General features: G+C 41.1%; 1 protein-coding gene across 3 annotated transcripts; it reads left to right on the forward strand.

The window, feature by feature from the left end:
• The first annotated feature begins 815 nt into the window (after positions 1-815).
• On the forward strand, positions 816-20875 carry ube2v2 (ubiquitin-conjugating enzyme E2 variant 2). 3 transcript variants are annotated; one of them, XM_067979916.1, is made up of 4 exons: positions 816-925; positions 14358-14497; positions 15797-15922; positions 19576-20875. In XM_067979916.1, exons 1-4 carry the CDS (start codon positions 910-912, stop codon positions 19720-19722), a joined length of 429 nt encoding a protein of 142 aa, XP_067836017.1. In that variant the 5' UTR covers positions 816-909; the 3' UTR covers positions 19723-20875. The 3 variants fall into 3 exon arrangements, with proteins under 3 accessions (XP_067836017.1, XP_067836016.1, XP_067836015.1); XM_067979915.1 differs by lacking the exon at positions 816-925 and adding an exon at positions 2286-2319; XM_067979914.1 differs by lacking the exon at positions 816-925 and adding an exon at positions 10304-10355.
• Positions 20876-21104: the final 229 nt, after the last annotated feature.

Below are 21104 nucleotides of genomic sequence, written 5' to 3' on the forward strand. Positions count from 1 at the left end.
GCGGATTTGACCAGTTGCATTGAATTTCTGAATGCAGGTCACTAATAGATATTACAAATAGTAGGGGTCATAACTTCAAAGCCTGGGGGACTCCACCCAGTACTTCCGCATCCAAGCATCTCTTCCCTAACAATTATCCAGTGACTGCTTTGTACCCTTAAGCCAATTTCTTTTCCATTTCCAGGTTTTACTTTGAAGTCCCCTTCATTTTAGCCTTTTGTGACTGGTGGACACAGAATCATAGAAAGTTACAGCACAGAAGGACACCATTCGACCCATCGAGTCCATGCCGGCTCTATGCAAGAGCAATCCAGCCAGTCCCACTCGCCCGCCCTTTCCCCGTAGCCCTGCAATTTTTTTCCTTTCAAGTACGTATCCAGTTCCGTTTTGAAAGCCATGATTGAATCTGCCTCCACCACCTCCCCTGGCAGTGCATTCCAGATCATAACCACTCGCTGCGTAAAAAAGTTTTTCCTCATATCACCTTTGGTTCTTTTGCCAATCGCCCTAAATCTATGTCCTCTGGTTCTCGACCCTTCCATCAACGGGAACAGTTTCTCTCCATCTTCTCTGTCTAGACTTTTCATGATTTCCCGGATTATTGAAAAGAGACTGATCATAATCCATTTAAATAAGGAACTATGTCGATTATTTTTTTTAAGTAGGTGACGATTAAAACCCAAGAAATAAGTGGAAAGTTGGCAGGTGTGCAAGAATAACACAGATCCGGTATTGGGAAGGGGAAGGTCAGCGGAGGCACAAGCTGCAAACTGGAGAGCAGCAAAACATGCGCACATCCGTCCGATCCCCCCGGCCCGGAAGTGACACACGCGGGCTTATGTGCGCGCTTGTGATCGTCACGTGAGGGCGGCGGTGGCGGCGCCGGCTTTTCCTTGGGCTCCGACAAAGATGACAGGCTGCCGAGGTCCGAGGGGAGACCGGGGTGGGGAGGAGGAGGAGGGAACGCGCGGCCCGGGACACTCGCAGTGATATCAGCACCCGTGTAACATGTCAGGAGTAGCCTCCATTCTGAAGTGTGCGGGCTTGGGGCTCCGAGCGGGGCTGGGTCGGGTCGGGCCGGGCCGGGCCGGGCCCAGCTCGGCTGCGCCGCGGGTGTTTAGTTCCCGCCGGGGGGCGGGGAGGAGCGAGTAAGGTCTGGAGGGAGGGTCGATGAGAGTCTGTATGTAACCCGAGAGCCGTGGCTCTCGCTCACCTTTTCAAGCGCTGCCCGGCCTCGACACTCCGCCGAGGGCCTGGGCCGCCCCGTGTGGGACTGGTAGCGGGGAGGAGGCCGAGTTGAGCCCCGCGGCCCCGAGCTCGATGCCACTGTTGCCTTTTAGAAACCGGAAGTTGCATGCTGTGTGCTTGGTTCCTGTGGCGGTGTCTCTTTGTACCTGATTTTATCAGACTCCGCTTTTTAACATGTGTACTTTATGGGGACGGGAGCAGTTTCCTTGCTACACGTGTTTGTAATAAATACTCTCACGGGCCTATAATACCGAGTCGAAAGCCCTGCATTTTTTTTGGCCTTCGCGTGTTTGGCCTACACGTCTTTCGGGCCACCGAAATATGAGAAATTGTTCTCCGTGTTGGGTTTCAGGTTCCGTTGGGTGCTGCGAACTCTCGTTTGATGCAGTTTTCGTGGTTTCCTGTAAGGTGTCTAATGCTGAAATTAGTGTTTGGCGATAGTTTATTTACAAACTCTCCTGCGACGTATATCATTTGCAAATACAGCTGTGGTAAAGAGGAAGTAGTTACACTATATTTAGCAGCTAAAACCTTTTTGGGGGCAACATTTGTAACTTTGCTGTTTTTTTGTTTTTAAAGGATACGAGTTTCATGTCTTACAGACGAGCATTTGACGCTCTAGTTTCATCGTAGTCTTTCTCCTTTTCTGCATATTTTTGGTGGGCTATGTATAGTTACGAGCGTGTTGAGATTTATGATGGACATAAGGAAATCAAATTCATGAAAAATGTGAACGTTAGAATTAACGTTCCAACTCATTGGTCAGAGAATAACGAATTTAACATGAAATTATGTTAAATTTGGTTTTGTAAATATTTTTGATAAAGCACATCTTAAAAAGGATAGTTATCGTTTACTAGGGGTACTTTACATTAGCATCTTTTCAGTCTAACAGCTCGTTCATGTAGTTTCCTGTTTCTGCCTCCTGAAGTATTCTCTCCCTGCAGTCTTCCCTATAGCAGCTTGATAGTGGCAGGCAAGCGTCACCGTCGGTCTTGGACAGCAATTGTGATTTCTGTGACTTCATTTTATATAAAAATGCACTAAGGTGGATGCAAAATATTACTTTCAGTAAGTAATTGAAAATATTGCAGTCTAAATTCTAAATGTATTCTGCCTCTGTTCAATGTAAGATTTTTTTCTATCAAGGGGTCATGAAATAATTGTTGCTGGGCTGTGATCTGCAGTCTTTATTCATGGAGAATTCAGATGGAATGTTAACTAGTTTGCAGTAAAATAGTGTGTTGGGTTTCAAAACTCATTTAAATATTTAGCCTTTCAGTGATGTAGTGTTTAGATTGTGTGGTTGTAGGTTTTGTCCTAGCAGTGGCTGATACTTGAACCAATGGTATGTGCTGCCAGGTAGTATGCAGTATGTTGGGCAGAGATGCTTTTCATTGTTTTGCTTTGTTAAAAGCATACTTCATTGGCTGAGCTGCAAAGCAATAGTAATGGCCATTTGTGGAGAATTGAGGTATGTGTACATGTATTGTAAGGAAAAAGGACAAAGTAACTCAAGATTCTGTTTTCTTTATTGCCTTTGGAGCCCAGTGTTCTTTATGGGTATTGATAAACCAAGCAATAAAAGTGATAACAATAGTGTTCAGGCTAGCTTATCAAATGTTAGACTGTTTCCTCATTAAGTTGTCCTCATGGTTGTATTTAGTGTTATGTACTGGAAAAATGCATGGAACTGGGAAGATATAGTTTATTGTGTTGCCTCCCAGGTGCTAGGATAAGAAACTTAATGTAAGGTGGGGAAAAAAAGTTCATATGGGACCCAATGACAGATTTTGAAAAGGGAGTTTGAGGATTTGGGTGCTATATTATACAGCAAGGGTAGTAAGGTGCTTAAACTTCTGCTCTCATTTAAACAGTTCTAATCTTGAAATTGCTCCTGGTGTTAGGCCAGTTATAGAGAAGCATAGATATATCAGAGTGGCTTCAGATATAGTATCATGGTCAAGTGCACTGGGCCAAGTTCTGGGCAGGTGTAATGGACAGTCCTGAACCAAACCATCTTGCAAGGAGGATAAATAGAGTAGTGGGGAGGATTTAAACCAGTAAAGCACAGGGAAGGACAAATCAAAACTGCAGAATAGTTAACATAGGGAGAAAGGAAAAATATTGGTAGCGGAGGTAGGTAATGAGGTTAAGTAAGATAAATTAAGAGGAAAAGTAGGTGGCAGAAAGCAATCACTCCAGCAATGTCATTAACTATGAAAGACTGGGGGAACTTTGGCCATATTCCCTACAATGAGGTTAAAGGGTGATCCAATTTGAGATATTAAAACATTGAAGGGAATTGACAGTGACTTGTGGAACTGTTATTCCTCCATTCAGAGAATCCAGATCAAGAGGGCACAGTTTGAAATTGGCTTGTTAAATGTAAATTTCTTCCATAGTGTCGCATGTGGAATGCACTGTCCACAAGACCATAGATGCAGAATTAATTAAGGTTCTTAAAAGTAAGATAGATACTTAGAAAGTGAGTATTAAGGGATTTTGAGAGTGCAGGAAATTGGGATTAAAAAGTTAAAGAGCTGCTGGATTATGCGAGAGTTTACAGAAATGGTTTAGGGTGTCTCGTTTGTGACTTCAGATGTAAATGGATGTCCATTGTGCTATGTTGCATTGCCGTAAGAATATTTTCATGTAACCTATTCTATTTGAAAAAGGGTGTATTGGGTAAATCTTTTCATAGAATCATAGAAAGTTACGGCACAGAAGGAGGCCATTTGGTCATCGTGTCCATGCCGGCCGAAAAAGAGCTATCCAGCTTAAGGTTATGGCACTTCAAATGCTCATCCAAGTACTTTTTAAATGAGTTGAAGTTTCTGCCTCTACCACCCTTTCAGGCAGTGAGTTCCAGACCCCCTGGGTGAAAACATTTCTCCTCAGCTCCACTCTAATCCTTATACCAATTATTTTAAATCTATGCCCCCTGGTCACTGATCCATCTGCTAAGGGAGCTAGGTCCTCCCTATCCACTCTATCTAATCCCAACATAATTTTATATACCGCAATTAAATCTCCCCTCAGCCTCCTTTGTTCTAAAGAAAACAAACCCAGCCTATCCAATCTTTTCTCATAGTTAAAATTCTCCAGCCCTGGCAACATCCTTGTAAATCTCCTCTGTACTCTCTCTAGTGTAATCACATCTTTCCTGTAATGCGGTGACCAGAACTGTACACAGTACTCAAGCTGTGGCCTAACCAATGTTTTATACATTTGTAGCATAACGTCCCTTGTCTTATATGCCTTGGCTAATAAAGGAAAGTATGCCTTTTTAACCACCTTATATATCTGGCCTGCTACCTTCAGGGATCTATGGATCTATCTATCTTTGTTCCTCTACACCCCTCGGTATCTTCCCATTTATTGTGTACTCCCTTGCCTTGTTTGCCCTCCCCAAATGCATTACCTCACACTTCTCTGGATTGAATTCCATTTGCCACTTTTCTGCCCAACTGACCATTCCATTGATATCTTCCTGCAGTCTACAGCTTTCCTCCTCACTATCAACCACTTGGCCAATTTTTGTATCATCTGCAAACTCCTCGATCAAGCCCCGGACATTTAAGTCCAAATAGTTAATATATACCACAAAAAGCAAGAGACCTAGTACTGAGCCTTGTGGGACAACACTGGAAACAACCTTCCAGTCGCAAAAACACCAGTCAACCATTACCCTTTGCTTGCTGCCACTGAGCCAATTTTGGATCCAACTAACCACTTTCCCTTGGATCCATAGGAACAGGAGTAGGCCATTCAGTCCCTCGTGCCTGCTCCGCCATTTGATAAGATCATGGCTGATCTGTGATCTAACTCCATATACCTGCCTTTGGCCCATAGCCCTTAATACCTTTGGTTGCCAAAAAGCTATCTATCTCAGATTTAAATTTAGCAATTGAGCTAGTATCAATTGCTGTTTGCGGAAGAGAGTTCCAACTTCTACCACCCTTTGTGTGTAGAAATGTTTTCTAATCTCATGGGCTTTTACTTTTTTGACCAGTCTGCCATATAGGACCTTGTCAAAAGCCTTGCTAAAATCCAGGTACACTACATCAAACGCATTACCCTCATCGACCCTCCTTGTTACCTGCTCAAAAAATTCAATCAAGTTCGTCAGACACAACCTTCCCTTAACAAATCCATGCTGACTGTCCTTGATTAACCTGTGCCTTTCTAAATGACGATTTATGCTTTTGTCTTTGGGGCTCTTAAGAAAATTATCAAATGGCACAGGTTAATTGTTCATAAAGTTTGAAGCTCTGATAGTTGAAGTATTGAGGCACTAATAGTTTTGGCACGTGGATGGTATTTCTGAAGCCTGTGAGGTGATTTAATGTAGTGGCAGCATCCGTTCTAATTTTATCAGGCTCTGTTTCCTCTTTGCAGTCTGCCTGCACCATACACCTCCATGCTTGTGACCTTCTCAAAGACTTCGATGAATGTTGCTCTTTGACTATTTGTTAGGGGAATGAGAACATTTGGATATAAGACTCTTATTTTGCTAAATTGATAAGCACCTCTGCACAGCAGTGCAGCTGAGGTTGAGAACTCGGAGTGGGAATGAAACCGCCTATTAGTGCCGTCACAAAATTATATTTTGACGTACCTTTCTAACATCTGAGACTAAGTCAGTTACGGAGGAAACCTTCAGCAGACGCTGTTGTTTCTGGAGACAACTCACAAGCTCCCTTATTGTATCTAGACCAGTTAATTTTTTAAAATTCCATAATATTTCCAATTCATAGTAACATTTGTGCATCATATTTTCTTGCATTTTAGCATTCCATGACTACCTATTGTGCTTATTATAGAATGAAAAGAGTTGGGCTTTTACCCTTGTTCACTTTTCTAGTTGGGCAAACCTGATATTGAAAGTTCCTAATTAACATGTCGACAGTGCTATCAAGCGGCATTTACTCACTAATAACATGCTCTCCGATGCTCAGTTTGGGTTTCGCCAGGACCGCTCTACTCCAGACCTCATTACAGCCTTGGTCCAAACATGGACAAAAGAGCTGAATTCCAGAGGTGAGGTGAGAGTGACTGCCCTTGACATCAAGGCAGCATTTGACCGTGTGTGGCACCAAGGAGCCCTAGTAAAATTGAAGTCAGTGGGAATCGGGGAAAACACTCCAGTGGCTGGAGTCATAGCTAGCCCAAAGGAAGATGGGTATGGTTTTTGGAGGCCAATCATCTCAGCCCCAGGGCATTGCTGCAGGAGTTCCTCAGGGCAGTGTCCTAGGCCCGACCATCTTCAGCTGCTTCAATCACTGACCTTCCCTCCATCATAAGGTCAGAAATGGGGATGTTCGCTGATGATTGCACAGTGTTCAGTTCCATTTGCAACCCTTCAAATAATGAAGCAGTCCGTGCCTGAATGCAGCAAGACCTGGACAACATCCAGGCTTGGGTTCATAAGTGGCAAGTGACATTCGTGCCAGGCAATGACTATCTCCGACAAGAGAGCCTAACCACCTCCCCTTGACATTCAACGGCATTACCATCGCCGAATCCCCCACCATCAACGTCCTGGGGGTCACCATTGACCAGAAACTTAACTGGACCAGCCATATAAATAGTATGGCTACAAGAGCAGGTCAGAGGCTGGGTTTTCTGTGGCGACTGACTCACCTCCTGACTCCCCAAAGCCTTTCCACCATCTACAATGTAGAAGTCAGGAGTGTGATGAAATACTCCACTTGCCTGGATGAGCGCAGCTCCAACAACACTCAAGCTCGACACTATCCAGGACAGAGCAGCCCACTTGATTGGCACCCCATCCACCACCCTAAACATTCACTACCGGCGCACAGTGGCTGCAGTGTGTACCATCCACAGGATGCACTGCAGCAACTGGCCAAGGCTTCTTTGACAGTACCTCCGAAACCCGCGACCTCTACCACTTAGAAGGACAAGAGCAGCAAGTACATGGGAACAACACCACCTGCACGTTCCTCTCCAAGTCACACACCATCCCAACTTGGAAATATATCGCCGTTCCTTCATCGTCGCTGGGTCAAAATCCAGGAACTCCCTTCCTAACAGCACTGTGGGAGAACCTTCACCACACAAACTGCAGCGGTTCAAGAAGGTGGCTCACCACCACCTTCTCGAGCAATTAGGGATGGGCAATAAATGCCAGCCTCGCCAGCGACGCCCACATCCCAAGAACGAATAAATAAAAAAATATATGGGGTTCCCCCCGCCCCCGGTATTGGCTTTTTGGGTGCTGGTATCTAGCCCAAGTTACCATTCTTCACGTGAGCCTAGCCAGTACATTTGTCATGTCAATGTAAAGTGGTCTTTTCTCCTCAATCGGCCTCTAACTTTATTAGGATGCCTCTCCCCACTTTTGTGGTCTCTGACTGACAATGCCAACAGAAGTATGTAGGTAGCTTCCTTGATTCATATGTTGGAACAATGAACGAAGTGCAAGTTTTTCTAGCACCTTATCACATAAATGCGGTAACTGTTACATAGGCAATGGCAGCCATTTTGTGTACAACAAAATCCCACAAATAGTAATGGAGATCAATAACCAGTGCCACATTTTTGGATTTCTGACTTCACCATGAAAAAACCTTGTGATTTTTATATTAAAATATTTCTTTAAATTTTGCTGCGAAGTTTGCAGGGCAGCCAAATGCTGGGAATGCAGATTAGACTCCAGATGAAGCATCCTTCAAGCAATGTCATTTAAAAAAAAACACACATTCCAGTAAATATCCACACATTAGATGGATGTCCTATTCGTTCGAGCTCAGCAGCAATTAGCTTCAAGGAGCGCTCACCTGTGGGGAGGGGATGGAAGCTGGTTCTGGACAGTAGGGGGTCAGAGGTTAAGCTATTGGCTTCCTGTCCAGCTATGGAACACAAGAATTGGGGAATATGTGGTTCAGTTTGGTAAAGCCTAGCAAAAGAAAGCTTTGTCTTCAGATTGTGCTGGTCAGATTGAGAAGGCTGACCAGGAAAAGTGAATAGTTAGCCTGCTGAAGGGGACGGTGTAGCATGTTTTGTTTTTCTATACTTCAAGGTTTAATGAATTGCGTTAGTTGGGTAAGATTTGCTGTAAGTGTTAGTCTATATATTTTCATTTCATTGTAAAATAAACCAGTTTGATTTACATTCAACCTAGTCTTACTAAGCCCTTTTGGAAGATTGAGGAAGTGCACATGAGAATGTAATATCCAGTTCACATAACAAACAGGGTTTCATTGTTACATCCTTTGGTCATGCTCTTATGACTAGATTTTGAGCAGTGAAGGTAAATACTTAATCATAAGGGATGTGAAATCTGCTTGCGAGGGAATATCTAGTAGGGTCTGGAAATTTCTAACAACCAGTTAACTTTTTTAAAATGGGATTGATTGAGGGAAGAATGTGGGCCAGGACAGTGGGTGAATTTCCAGCTCTTCAGATGGTGGCCTGAGGTTTTTTTATATCCACCTGAACAAGCAGACTGAGCCTTTGTTTAACATCAGATCCCTCAGAACTGCACTAGATATTAATCTTAAATTAGGTGCCCAAGTCCTGGTGTGGAGTCCTAGATATGACTGTGCTAGAGACTGAGCCAAGCTGACGTGCAATGAGCCTCTTCCACTGACAGCTTTGACAGTTATTCTGTGTTTTAATAGTAGTCCCAACAAGTATATCTTAAGGTCCTTATCAATGGCTATCTTATGTGGCTTGGGTATGGTACTCACTAATGCTTCCCACAAGTGAAGGGTGCCACCTTCTGAGTGTCAATGTCTACTTTGGGCAATCCAGTTTACCAGTCAATGAAGGGTGTAATAGAATCTGGAAGATTTTCAATTGATTTAAGCTTATTAGTATACTGTCAGAGGCCATATACACATTTTAACTAATTTGTAGGTGAATTGGAAAGGAGATTTTTCATTGCATTGCTTTTGTCTGAAACCTTGGTCCCTTGGTGAAGGAACCAGTGAAGAAAAGTTGCTTCTACTCTACCCCAACAATGCTTCTTAACTCCAACTTCAAGGAGTACCCCTGTTGCACCAATTTGCTTTCACAGCCATGTAGCCTCTGAGTTTGTCTTTTTGGTACCAAACAGGGTGTGAGAAATGTGTATGTACAAGAGAAATCACCAGCTTTAAAGGAGTTGCTGTTTGCTTAGTTTCTCATTGTGGAGTTATATCATGAATCATAAACTCTTGGCATATTTTAATTCTAACAGAAGTATTGAACAATTAGAGCTGTCCTTATTGGCACTGAATACAGGCACTGCAAACCACATCTCTTTTTAAAGCTGGCAACCTTGAGCAGAGGCTACATAAATGATTGAGGTAGGAAATGGGGGTGAGCAAAATGGCTACTGTCCTTGGAATTGTACCCTTTCAGGAGAGAGGGGGTTTTAGGATGGAGTAACATTTTATTTCTTAATACTGGGTGGACTGAAATGAATATTAAAAACAATGTAAGGGAGGTTAAGAAACAATCATAAGAGCTTAAAATAAGGTAGAATAGCACGGAATATTAAAAAATATCGATCATTTCTACAATATATATATCCAGTAAGCAGATAAAAATGGGAATGGTGAGGCATTGAAAGATGACATATCAAGGAATAACAAATATATTAAATGAATTGTTTTCTGTGTTCACGGAGGAGACTAGGTAGTGTCTCCAGCATAGAATTCCTGGGAGATGGGGTTGCAGAGGCATTACTAAAAGAAATAAAGTTTCAGGTCTGGCAGTCAGGGTGATAGGTTGAGGAAGTTAAAGGAAGGCAAGGTTTCAGGCCCAGCTTGAGTTTTACTCTGGAGCAGAGAAGGCTTAGGGGAGATTTTCAAGATTTAAAAGGATAAATCAAACCCCAATAAACAAGTTTGCCCCAAACTCTAGAACCAAGGGACTTGGGTTCAAGCATAGATATTGGAAGATGTACAGACATTTAGATTTAACAACTTTATTCAGAGTGTGGTGTATGTGTGGAATGGACTGCCTGAGGAGGTACTGGAGGCAGATAGTGTGGAAAAATCTCGGCATATTGAGTAGATATGAAGGAGTAGGCAATTGAGAGGGACCAGACTGATGGATGAAAACCACCTCTAATTGCAAAGGTCCTAAAAGAGGTATGTAGGTAGTGTCACTCTAGTTCTTCGAATAAGTTCATAGCACAGTTTTACCTAATTTAGTGCTAATTGATATTTAAGAGGCAACAAAAATGTTGATGCATGTTTGGGTATGAGTGAGCTTTCCTCTTTATCAAACTCATTCTGTATCAGACCAGTGAGTTTCTATTTCTGGTATGAGGTATAAATAAAATGTTCCATTTCCCACAATTTTGTCTCGTTATCTGACCAGCAATGTGGCAATAATTGGATGTTATTTCTTTAAAAGCTGAGTGCGAGCAGAAACTGAAATATTTTGGATTTCGTTTAGTTTGATTAGTAACGGACTTGAGTTCTACATTGGAATGAACTGCACATTTCACAGAATAACTGACATGTAATGGTTGAGGGTAGTTTCTTAATTTCTCTGATATGCTTCTACAGCATTGGTTTACTAAATTGTACATAGAAACTAGGAGCAGGAGCAGGACCTTCGAGCCTGCTCCGCCATTCACTATGATCATTGCTGATCCCCCTATCTCAATACCATATTCCTGCTCTCTCTCCATACTCCTTGATGCCTTCTGTGTCTAGAAATCTATCTGTCTCCAATATATACAGTGACTTGGCCTCCACAGCCTTCTGTGGTAGAGAATTCCACCCCGAGTGAAGAAATTTCTCCTCATCTCAGTCCTAAATGTCCTACCCCGTATCCCGAGACTGTGACCCCACCCCCCCCCCCCCCCCCCCTCCAAAGCCAAGGGAAACATCCTCCCTGCATCCAGTCTGTCCAGCCCTGTTAGAATTTTATACGTTTCAATGAGATCTCCTCTCATTCTTCTAAACTCGAGTGAATACAGGCCAAGTCGACTCAATCTCTCCTCGTATGACAGTCCTGCCATCCCAGGGATCAGTTTGGTGAACCTTTGCTGCACTCCCTTTATGGCAAGTATATCCTTAGGTAAGGAGACCAAAACTGCATACAATACTCCAGGTGTGGTCTCACCAAGGCGCTGTACAACTGCAGTAAGACATCCTTGCTCCTGTACTCAAATCTTCTTGCAATGAAGGCCAACGTACCATTTGCCTTCCTGACTGCTTGCTGCACCTGCATGTTTGCTTTCAGTGACTGGTGTACAAGGGCACCCAGGTCCCTTTGTACATCAACATTTCCCGATCTATCACTATTTAAATAATACTCTGCCTTTCTGTTTTTCCTTCCGAAGTGGATAACTTCACATTTATCCACATTATACTGCATCTGCCATGTATTTGCCCACTCACTCAACTTGTCTAAATCGCTTTGAAGCCTCTTTGCATCTTCCTCACAACTCATGATCCCACCTAGTATCGTCAGCAAACTTGGAAATAACACATTTGGCTCCTCATCCAAATCATTGATATATACTGTGAATAGCTGGGGCCCAAGCACCGATCCCTGAGGTACCCCACTAATCACCACCTGCCACCTTGAAAAAGTCCCATTTATTCCTACCGTTTCTTGTCTGTTAACCAATTTTCAATCCATGCTGGTATATTGCCCCCATCCTGTGTGCTTTAATTTTGCATGCTAACCTCTTGCGTGGGACTTTATCAAAGGCCGCCTGAAAATCCAAATACACCACATCCACTGGTTCTCCCTTATCTATTCTACCAGTTACATCCTCAAAAAAAAAAACTCCAGTAGGTTTGTAAAACATGATTTCCCTTTCATAAATCCATGTTGACTTTGTCTAATCCCGTTGATATTTTCTAAGTGTCCTGTTATCACATCCTTTATAATAGACTCTAGAATTTTCCCCACTACTGATGTTAGGCTAACCGGTCTATAGTTCCCTGTTTTCTTTCCCTTTTTTAAATAGTGGGGTTACATTTGCCACCCTCCAATCTGCAGGAACTGTTCCATAATCTATAGAATTTTGGAAGATGACAACTAATGCATCCACTATTTCCATGGCGACCTCTTTTAATACTCTGGGATGTAGATTATCAGACCCTGGGGATTTATCGGCTTTCACTCCCATTAATTTCTCCAGCACTTTATTTTTTACTAATAATTTCCTTTAATTCCTCCTTCTCACTAGACCCTTGGTTCCCCAGCATTTCTGGGAAGTCATCCTCTTCCATGAAGGCAAAACCAAAGTATTTGTTTAGTTGCTCTGCCATTTCCTTGTTCCCCATTATAAATTCTCCCGTTTCTGACTGTAAGGGACCTACGTTTGTCTTCACTAATCTTTTTCTTTTTACATACTTGTAGAAGCTTTCAGTCTGCTTTTATGTTCCTTGCAAGTTTACTCTCGTACTCTATTTTTCCCCTCTTCATCAATCTCTTGGTCCTTTTTTGCTGAATTCTAAACTGCTCCCGATCTTCAGGCTTGCTACTTTTTCTGGCAACTTTATATGACTCCTCTTTGAATCTAATACTATCCTTAATTTCTTTTGTTAGCCATGGTTGGGTCATTTTTCCTTTTGTTTTTGTGCCAGAAAGGAATGTATAATTGTTGCAATTCATACATTCATTCCTTAAGTGTTAGCCATTGCCTATCCACCGTTATGCCTTTTTAATGAAGCTCCCCAATCTATCATAACCAATTCACTCCTCTTACCTTTGTTTAGATTTAGGACCCTAGTTTTGGATTGGACTACTTCACTTTCCATCTCAATGAAGAATTCTATCATGTTATGGTCACTCTTCCCTTAAGGATCCTGCACAACAAGATTATTAATTAACCCCTTCTCATTGCACAATACCCAATCTAGGATAGCCTGTGCTAAACTATTACAATCATAATGGGCAGCTATTCAGGAAAATAAAAATTTAAATAAAAATGTTTTAAGAATTTTTAGTTTGTATGTATAATCCAAAAGTTGTTGCTCAGCATTGTTTAAGTTTCATGCAAAGTGGAGTGCTCCTTGACTGGATATTTGTTATCTTGTCAAATGAATTCTATAGTTGTTACTATACACATGGGGTGCAACCACCACAAATTAGAAACTGTAATTATGCATCTATTGTAGAAATTGAGCATGATTTACTAGTTTAAATATTTACTTTGGTGTACAGCAAGTGCATTATGCAATTGTATAAAAAATTATAAATGGCCTCCAAGGATGAACTGAACTATATCTGAACTGATTTGATTGAATCCTGTAGGGCCAGTGTGGTTGAGCAACTTAGCACCAGTTCACTTCAGAGCTGGGACGTTGGATTGACTGTGCTGTTGGGATGATGCAAGTGAAGGTCAGCTGCTTCCTTGCTGGGAGGGAAAAGGCGAGGGAGAGTCACGTTGAGCATTGTTTGCACTTCATAGTGGTAATTGCAGCATAATACTGGCAGATACCTATGAGCAGGTCAGTGATACTTTTGTGAAAAAATATTGCACGACTCCGAGACCAAGGAGGATGGAGAGAACATTGAATTTAAGTCAGTATAAACTCATGGAATACAGTCTATGGAGGTTATGTATTTCAGGTTTCTGTAAGCTGTGAAAATACACAATTGCAGGAACTTTCTGGGATTGTGTGAAATCCACCTGAAATTTTTGTCCCATGTAGGCATGTGATTACTACGTATTACACTTGGCACATTGAAATGTGAATTCATTACTAGTATGAATTAACAGGATGTAATTAAGAAACTGCTGGATTTGCTAGTTGTATAAGATTTGTTACAAATTTTAATTGCATATCTCAATACCATATGTATTTGTATATTTTATGTAACAAAATGCAATTGCCTTAAGTGCAAATCAAGAATGACATATTTAATGTAATTAGGGTGCAATTTCTGTTGAAGCAAGTTGTAAATACTTTTTTAGTAACAAATGTAAAATTTGCAGGCATAACTTGGGGAATTGCATATTCTATATTGTGTTGCATTTGAAAGAATGTATAGGTAATTTTAACTTTTGGAGATGAGATAAAGGTAGTTCTGGTCTTTATCATTTTTTTGTTTACAACATATTTCCGACCTGGATGTTGGCTCATGGCGTAACAACTAATTAATTGTTTTATGTTGAACAGTTCCTCGCAATTTTTGTTTGTTGGAAGAGCTTGAAGAAGGCCAGAAAGGTGTAGGTGATGGAACTGTGAGCTGGGGCCTCGAGGATGATGAGGATATGACACTCTCGCGATGGACAGGAATGATTATTGGGCCGCCCAGGGTCAGTAAACTTACTATGTAATGTAGAGTTAAAATGCTGTTTTTTTTCAGTTGGTCTCTCCTTGTGCTAGACCTTGTAGAGAAAATTGTGCTCACTTCCCTGTAAAAGGGTTGATTTGCACCAATTTTGATGTAATCAGTACTGTTAGGGCCCTTTCAAAAATATCAATGCCAAAAAAATGGCTGTACTGTTGTCATGCTATGTAATATCTTACTGTTTAGTACTGTATTGATACCTTAAGCCAATGGGTAGAAGGTTCAGAGGTAGATGGTTAGTGCTTTGTAGAAGTCTTTGGGGCATCGGTGGCCCTCGTCTTGCTGTAACTAAGGCCCCCAGAACAACCTGCTGTGAAGGTATTGTGTCCTCAGCCATGGCAAAATAATCCTCTTCACACTGGCTGCCTTCGCTAATGTACTCTAGCATTTGAGGGGGCTGGTTGTAGGGCATGCACATTGAACTGTCCTGAGACAGCTCCCTTGCGTATGTATGCATCTGCTGGACCATTAATGCTGAGCAAGGGCTCTGACTGGCCACTGATCAGGAAAGCAGACCAAATTGCTTCAGTCTGTGAGGCCCTCAGTTGTCTGGAATCTAGCTTCAATAGATTGGAGTCCATAATAGAGAGCCTGGGGAAATCATGGCAGTTTGCAAATTTGGGTTGCCCTTTCCTGTTTTTTGCCCCTTCCACAGGGAATGCATAGATTCTCTCAGTTCATTATGAAGCTGCCATTTGCTCTATGTTCAACTACAGACCCATGCATACATCTATCCTGGTGTCTCAGGTGCAGCTAGTGGATTCCTCCATCAGAGCCACCATCTGACACATTCCTGGACACCTCATTGGCACCTTGACATAGGATTAGATACTGTGCAAGCATCATTCTTTTAATTGGCAGACCTCAGAACTGGGTTCTGTGGCTTCTCAGTCAAGGGCAGGAATCTTCTCCAGACAGCTACAGTTGAGTACCCATCAACAACCTTGCCGTCCTTACGACTCATGCTATGTGTCTCAACAAGTGGTTCCCACTAATGCTAAGCAGTTCATTGTAGGCAGGTGTCACTGAGCTGATGCTTGGTCAAGGGGAAGTGGGTGAGCTAATTACAGGAGGGAGGATGAGGGCCCTTGGTCCTGTGGATGCTGCTCCTTTTTGGTGTTGCTCAGGTTGCAATTGAGTGGCAGAGTCTAGTGAGACTTAATGCAAAAGACTTCCATGATGATACTTGGTATGTCTACTGGACTGCTGCTTTTGCATTTGCTCTTTTTTTTTTAAAGTGCAGATTCTAATGTTTTTCTTTCAGACTTGCTTTGAAAACAGAATATACAGCCTGAAAATAGAGTGTGGAAATACATATCCAGATGTAGCTCCAATTGTTAGATTTGTAACAAAAATAAATATGAATGGAATAAATAATTCCAATGGAATGGTGAGTAAACTATTACCTAATCTTTGTTTTGAAAACATTTGTTTAATGGCATATTGGCAGTGTTAGATATCTTAACTTTTTGCCTTTTGACCTTTGTTCATTTCTCCTGCCTTCTGACTCTCCCTTTGTATGAAAGAAACTTTATTTTCTCCCTTAATTGACTCTCGCTATATGTTGGCACACCATCCTTGACTAAGAACCTGGGTAGGTGATCAGCACCTACGTTGTTGTCAATGCTGCTTTGAAAACCAGCTGTTAAGAATGCACAAGGGAAGGTGAGGATAACTTCCTTCCTGTGTTTTTCCCTATCAATATGAGAAAATGCATGCTATGTATTTGGCAATGCCTAGAGATGCAGCTTTAATCTAGTAGGATAACTGTTAGGATCAACATCTATGGCTCTATATGCTGGATGATAGTACTCCATAACTCTTGGCTTTCCTTATAGTTCTTTTGTTCCCCTGCCAACCCCCGCCCCCCCCCCCCCCCCCCCCAAATCAAATATCAGCTTGGCTCAATTGGTAGCATTCTCTTCTGATTTTGAAGGATGTGGATTCAACCCTCCAGACCAGGACTTGAACAAATAATTAGGCTGGCATTCCATTGCAGTACAGAGGAAGTGCTGCAATGTTGGAGCTGCCATCCTTCATATGAAATGTCAAACCAAGGATTCGGGTAGGTAATGAAGATCCCACTAAAAGAAGAGCAGGGTGTTGTCCCAGGGTCATGGCTAACATTCCTCCCTTAACCAATACCAAAAACAGCTTAATTTGTAATTCAATTTATTGGTGCTTGTGGGTTATTGCTGTGCACAAGCATTTGCCTACGTAAATCACTGCACCTCAAAAGTGATTCATTGTATGTGAAGTGGTTTGAGATTTTAAGATGTGATAGAATCTGCATTTATGCAGCACCTTTTCACTGGAGTACTGCCATTGATATATGATGTGGAGATGCCGGTGATGGACTGGGGTTGACAATTTTACAACACCAAGTTATAGTCCAACAATTTTATTTTAAAATCCACAAGCTTTCGGAGGCTTCCTCCTTCCTCAGGTGAATGTGGAAATGAAATCCTCGAGGTTCGAGGATTTCATTTCCACATCTGCATATGGAAAGGGTGATCAGTTATGAAGAAGGGAAGAGCTTAGCTGATTCCTGGAATGCTGCTTTCATGGAATCCTCTGCTAAAGAGAATCAGGTAAGGACAATAAAATAATGAAGTAGTTGAGGTGCTTGAAGCAGTGTTGGTGTTTAAACTAAATGGTGTCTCTGTGCTTATGTTAAGATCATGAAAGCTGTTGCCGCTGTGCCTTTCACAACCTTTAGGCCATCCAAAAGTGCTTCATAACCAATTAAGTACTTTCGAAGTGCAGTCATTGTTATAAGGTAGGGAAATGTAGCAGCCAATTTGTGCACAGCATGTTCCCACAAACAGCAATGAGATAAGTGACCAGATGCAACGGGATCTTGAAAAATTGGGCCAGTGGGCCGATGAATGGCAGATGGAGTTTAATTTAGATAAATGTGAGGTGATGCATTTTGGTAGATCGAATCGGGCCAGGACCTACTCCGTTAATGGTAGGGCGTTGGGGAGAGTTATAGAACAAAGAGATCTAGGAGTACAGGTTCATAGCTCCTTGAAAGTGGAGTCACAGGTGGATAGGGTGGTGAAGAAGGCATTCAGCATGCTTGGTTTCATTGGTCAGAACATTGAATACAGGAGTTGGGATGTCTTGTTGAAGTTGTACAAGACATTAGTAAGGCCACACTTGGAATACTGTGTACAGTTCTGGTCACCCTATTATAGAAAGGATATTATTAAACTAGAAAGAGTGCAGAAAAGATTTACTAGGATGCTACCGGGACTTGATGGTTTGACTTATAGGGAGAGGTTGGATAGGCTGAGACTTTTTTCCCTGGAGAGTAGGAGGTTTCGGGGTGATCTTATAGAAGTCTATAAAATAATGAGGGGCATAGATAAGGTCGATAGTCAAGATCTTTTCCCAAAGGTAGGGGAGTCTATAACGAGGGGGCATAGATTTAAGGTGAGAGGGGAGAGATACAAAAGGGTCCAGAGGGGCAATTTTTTCACTCAAAGGGTGGTGAGTGTCTGGAACGAGCTGCCAGAGGCAGAAGTAGAGGCGGGTATAATTTTGTCTTTTAAAAGGCATTTGGACAGTCACATGGGTAAGATGGGTATAGAGGGATATGCGCCAAGTGCAGGCAATTGGGACTAGCTTAGTGGTATAAACTGGGCGACATGGACATGTTAGGCCGAAGGGCCTATTTTCATGTTGTAAACTTCTATGATTCTATGATTCACCTGAGGAAGGAGGAAGCCTCTGAAAGCTTGTGGATTTTACAATAAAATTGTTGGACTATAACTTGGTGTTGTAAAATTGTCTACAATTGATATATGAAGAATGGCAAGGTCCTTTGTAATTCATCTGAAAGAACCCAGTATTCTAAGAGATTCTGTCTTTGCACCATTACTTCACTCAAGGTTGGGGTGATGTACACAATCAATTGTAGAAGTTATTTTTTTATATCAGGAAGTAGTCTAGTTTTGGATAACTAATTAATTTATAATTCATTCCCTGCTATCTGCTGTCCTATATATTCATGGGTAATAGGTAGTGAAAATGGGAATGATCAATGAGAACTAGTGCAGTGTCATAGAGGAAGTCATGTGAGGAAGCTGACTTGCTTTTCTCATTGATATAATTGCAATCAGCGCATTATGTTGGGAATTGAGGGCAAACTCATATCCTCCCATGGTGTAGCCCATTGGGACTCGTGCTGCTGCATCATTGTGATTTCTCCATTCTTCCCAAAATCTCATGACTGCCGAGGAAACGTGACTGCAGTGTGAACCTAATACTGTTTAGGATTTAAAATTTGGTCCAAAACAATAGATATTATTGGTTTTATGCCTTTTATAGAATGTGAATAAAATGCAAATCCTTGGTTAAGCCAAATTATATTAATCTATGTGATCAGGTTTTGGCTGTTAAAGGTAAGTAGAATCCTTTTCATGCTACAGAAATTCACAAATTGTAGATCTACATTAAGCTAAGAAGGATTTGAAATGATTTACAGAACAATTATCTGACTAGGTCCCAGCAGGCAGAAAGTAGTGGACAGTAATCTTGTGTAGTGAGGTTAATTCTGGGGAGCTTTGATGGAGTTCAGCAAACTAAAATAGAATAGTAGTTTTACACAATCATGAGAATATATTTTGAATGGAAATTGAAATTCATTTTGGCACTATCTGATCAGAAGGTTCCACTACCCTTTTTAGAATCCTAATTCAGGAAAAAAATTCAAGCAAGATCTTAAAACACTGAGGTATTTTTGTGTGTTCCATATAAAATTTGTCTTTTCTCTTTCCCTCTTTCCCCCCCCCCCCCCACGCCCCCTTCCATTGGTTGACCTGGCTAAAAAAAAATTCTCTGGCAAGCTTTCATTCTTGAACTATTAAATTTGAGAATCCCCTGATAGCTGTAAAGGATAAATTTAAATGTGCTGACCCTAGGTTACGATACCTCAAACTGTGATCTTGTGACTGAGTAGTAATAGTTTGCTTAAAAAACCATTTAGTTTATTGTACATGTGTGCATTTTACACAACCTTCAAATTTTTTCTTACAGGTGGATTCACGAAGCATACCAATTCTAGCAAAGTGGCAAAATTCCTATAGTATTAAGGCTATACTTCAAGATCTACGGCGTATGATGACATGCAAAGAGAATGTGAAGATTTCACAGCCCCCTGAAGGACAAACTTACAGCAATTAATTTTAATGGATCCAAAATCTTCTCTCTCAAACCTCACTTCCTATTCATGTCTTGTCAATTTTCCACAATACTAAACACCCACAAACAAAACTGAGACCTGGATATCTGTAAATCTTGAAATGTATGCCCACAATAATGTTCCCAGGCACAAATAAATTTAATAGTGGTGCAGAGTAACTTATTTTCTCATCACGGCAATGATGATATCAGTGATATAAAAGCCATTTGGAATCTTGGCTTTTACTTGCGTGGGGGGGGGGGGAGATGTGAAGACGAGGGAGTAAAACAAAGACATTTATTGCCTGATCATAGCAGAAATGTATGTTACACAAGATTATTGGTTAATAAAGGCAGTAGTTGGTGTATATAATGGCATGCTCTGGATCTTCTTGAAAAAGAGCTGTATTAAAAAATTTAGGTTGTCGTGTATGTTATGCAAACAAAACTCATTCAATAAGAATTGTTGGAAGTTTTTGCTCATTATTTTGCTGCATTGTGGTGCAGTTTAATTGTAATGTCTGTTGAGGATTGTTTTAATATTTGTATTTATGAAAATGACTTTGTTAAGCAGCTCTTGTGTATCAAGTAATATTGCGTTTGTTTACAGTCTGGTTCTACCAAAACACGCATTTGAATTTGCGAGAAAAGAATATTGGTGTATAGTTATGACTTTCTAAGATTAAAGTTAGTCTTGAAGATGTGAATAAGATGCAGTGAGATGCTTTTCGTTTCAGTCTCTGAATTGGGTAATAAGTAATTTTTGACCAAATGTTTTTTTTAAATGATCATTCAGATGGTTAGTTTGTAAGAATTTTTTTTATTGATTTTGGGTTTAAAAAAAATTAAGATTCATCTTAACCCTTTCAAAACAATTTTGTTCCCAAAGGGCAAAATGACCTGGCGAGCTAAAATGCTAGGCTGTCAGATTTTCCCTTTAGAATCCCATAGAAAAGTGATAAATTTCTCAGACTAAAAGCTGCTAATGATCCTGTCAAAAGAAAATCAGGTAGTAATGTAACTGTCTGAAGTTTACTTTCTCTTGTGAGGGTATCTCACCAACTTGCTGTAATTAATAAGACTGTTTCCCATTCAAGTTTGTGAGAAAACTTAAGGTGGGTGTATTCATTTAATAAACAGTAAAGTTTAAAACCTTGCTAAATCTTTTACATTTTTTGTTAAACAGACCATGGTGTTTTATGATTCTGCAGTTTAATATATTGACCAGCATACTACTTTCTACATAATTAGAAAAGTTGAATGTTTTACCCATATACTTGTACATTTTTTTTTAGATTTTCCACTAAGATAGTGTACTTCAGGACTTGGCTTTTTTTTCCAAATTTTTCTTCTCTTGCCCCATTGCCATTCTGACTGAGATGAGC

The sequence above is a fragment of the Heptranchias perlo genome, chromosome 3, assembly GCF_035084215.1.
Source record: "Heptranchias perlo isolate sHepPer1 chromosome 3, sHepPer1.hap1, whole genome shotgun sequence".
Classification (NCBI taxonomy): Eukaryota; Metazoa; Chordata; class Chondrichthyes; order Hexanchiformes; family Hexanchidae; genus Heptranchias; species Heptranchias perlo.

Bases quoted from the DNA above. Each gene is read 5' to 3' on its own strand.
- ube2v2 (XM_067979914.1), top strand. From the start codon at position 10,319: ATGAAAACCACCTCTAATTGCAAAGGTCCTAAAAGAG. The intron at 14,498-15,796 runs GTCAGTAAACTT...TTTTTCTTTCAG, and splicing joins TGATTATTGGGCCGCCCAGG to ACTTGCTTTGAAAACAGAAT. The intron at 15,923-19,575 runs GTGAGTAAACTA...TTTTTCTTACAG, and splicing joins TAAATAATTCCAATGGAATG to GTGGATTCACGAAGCATACC.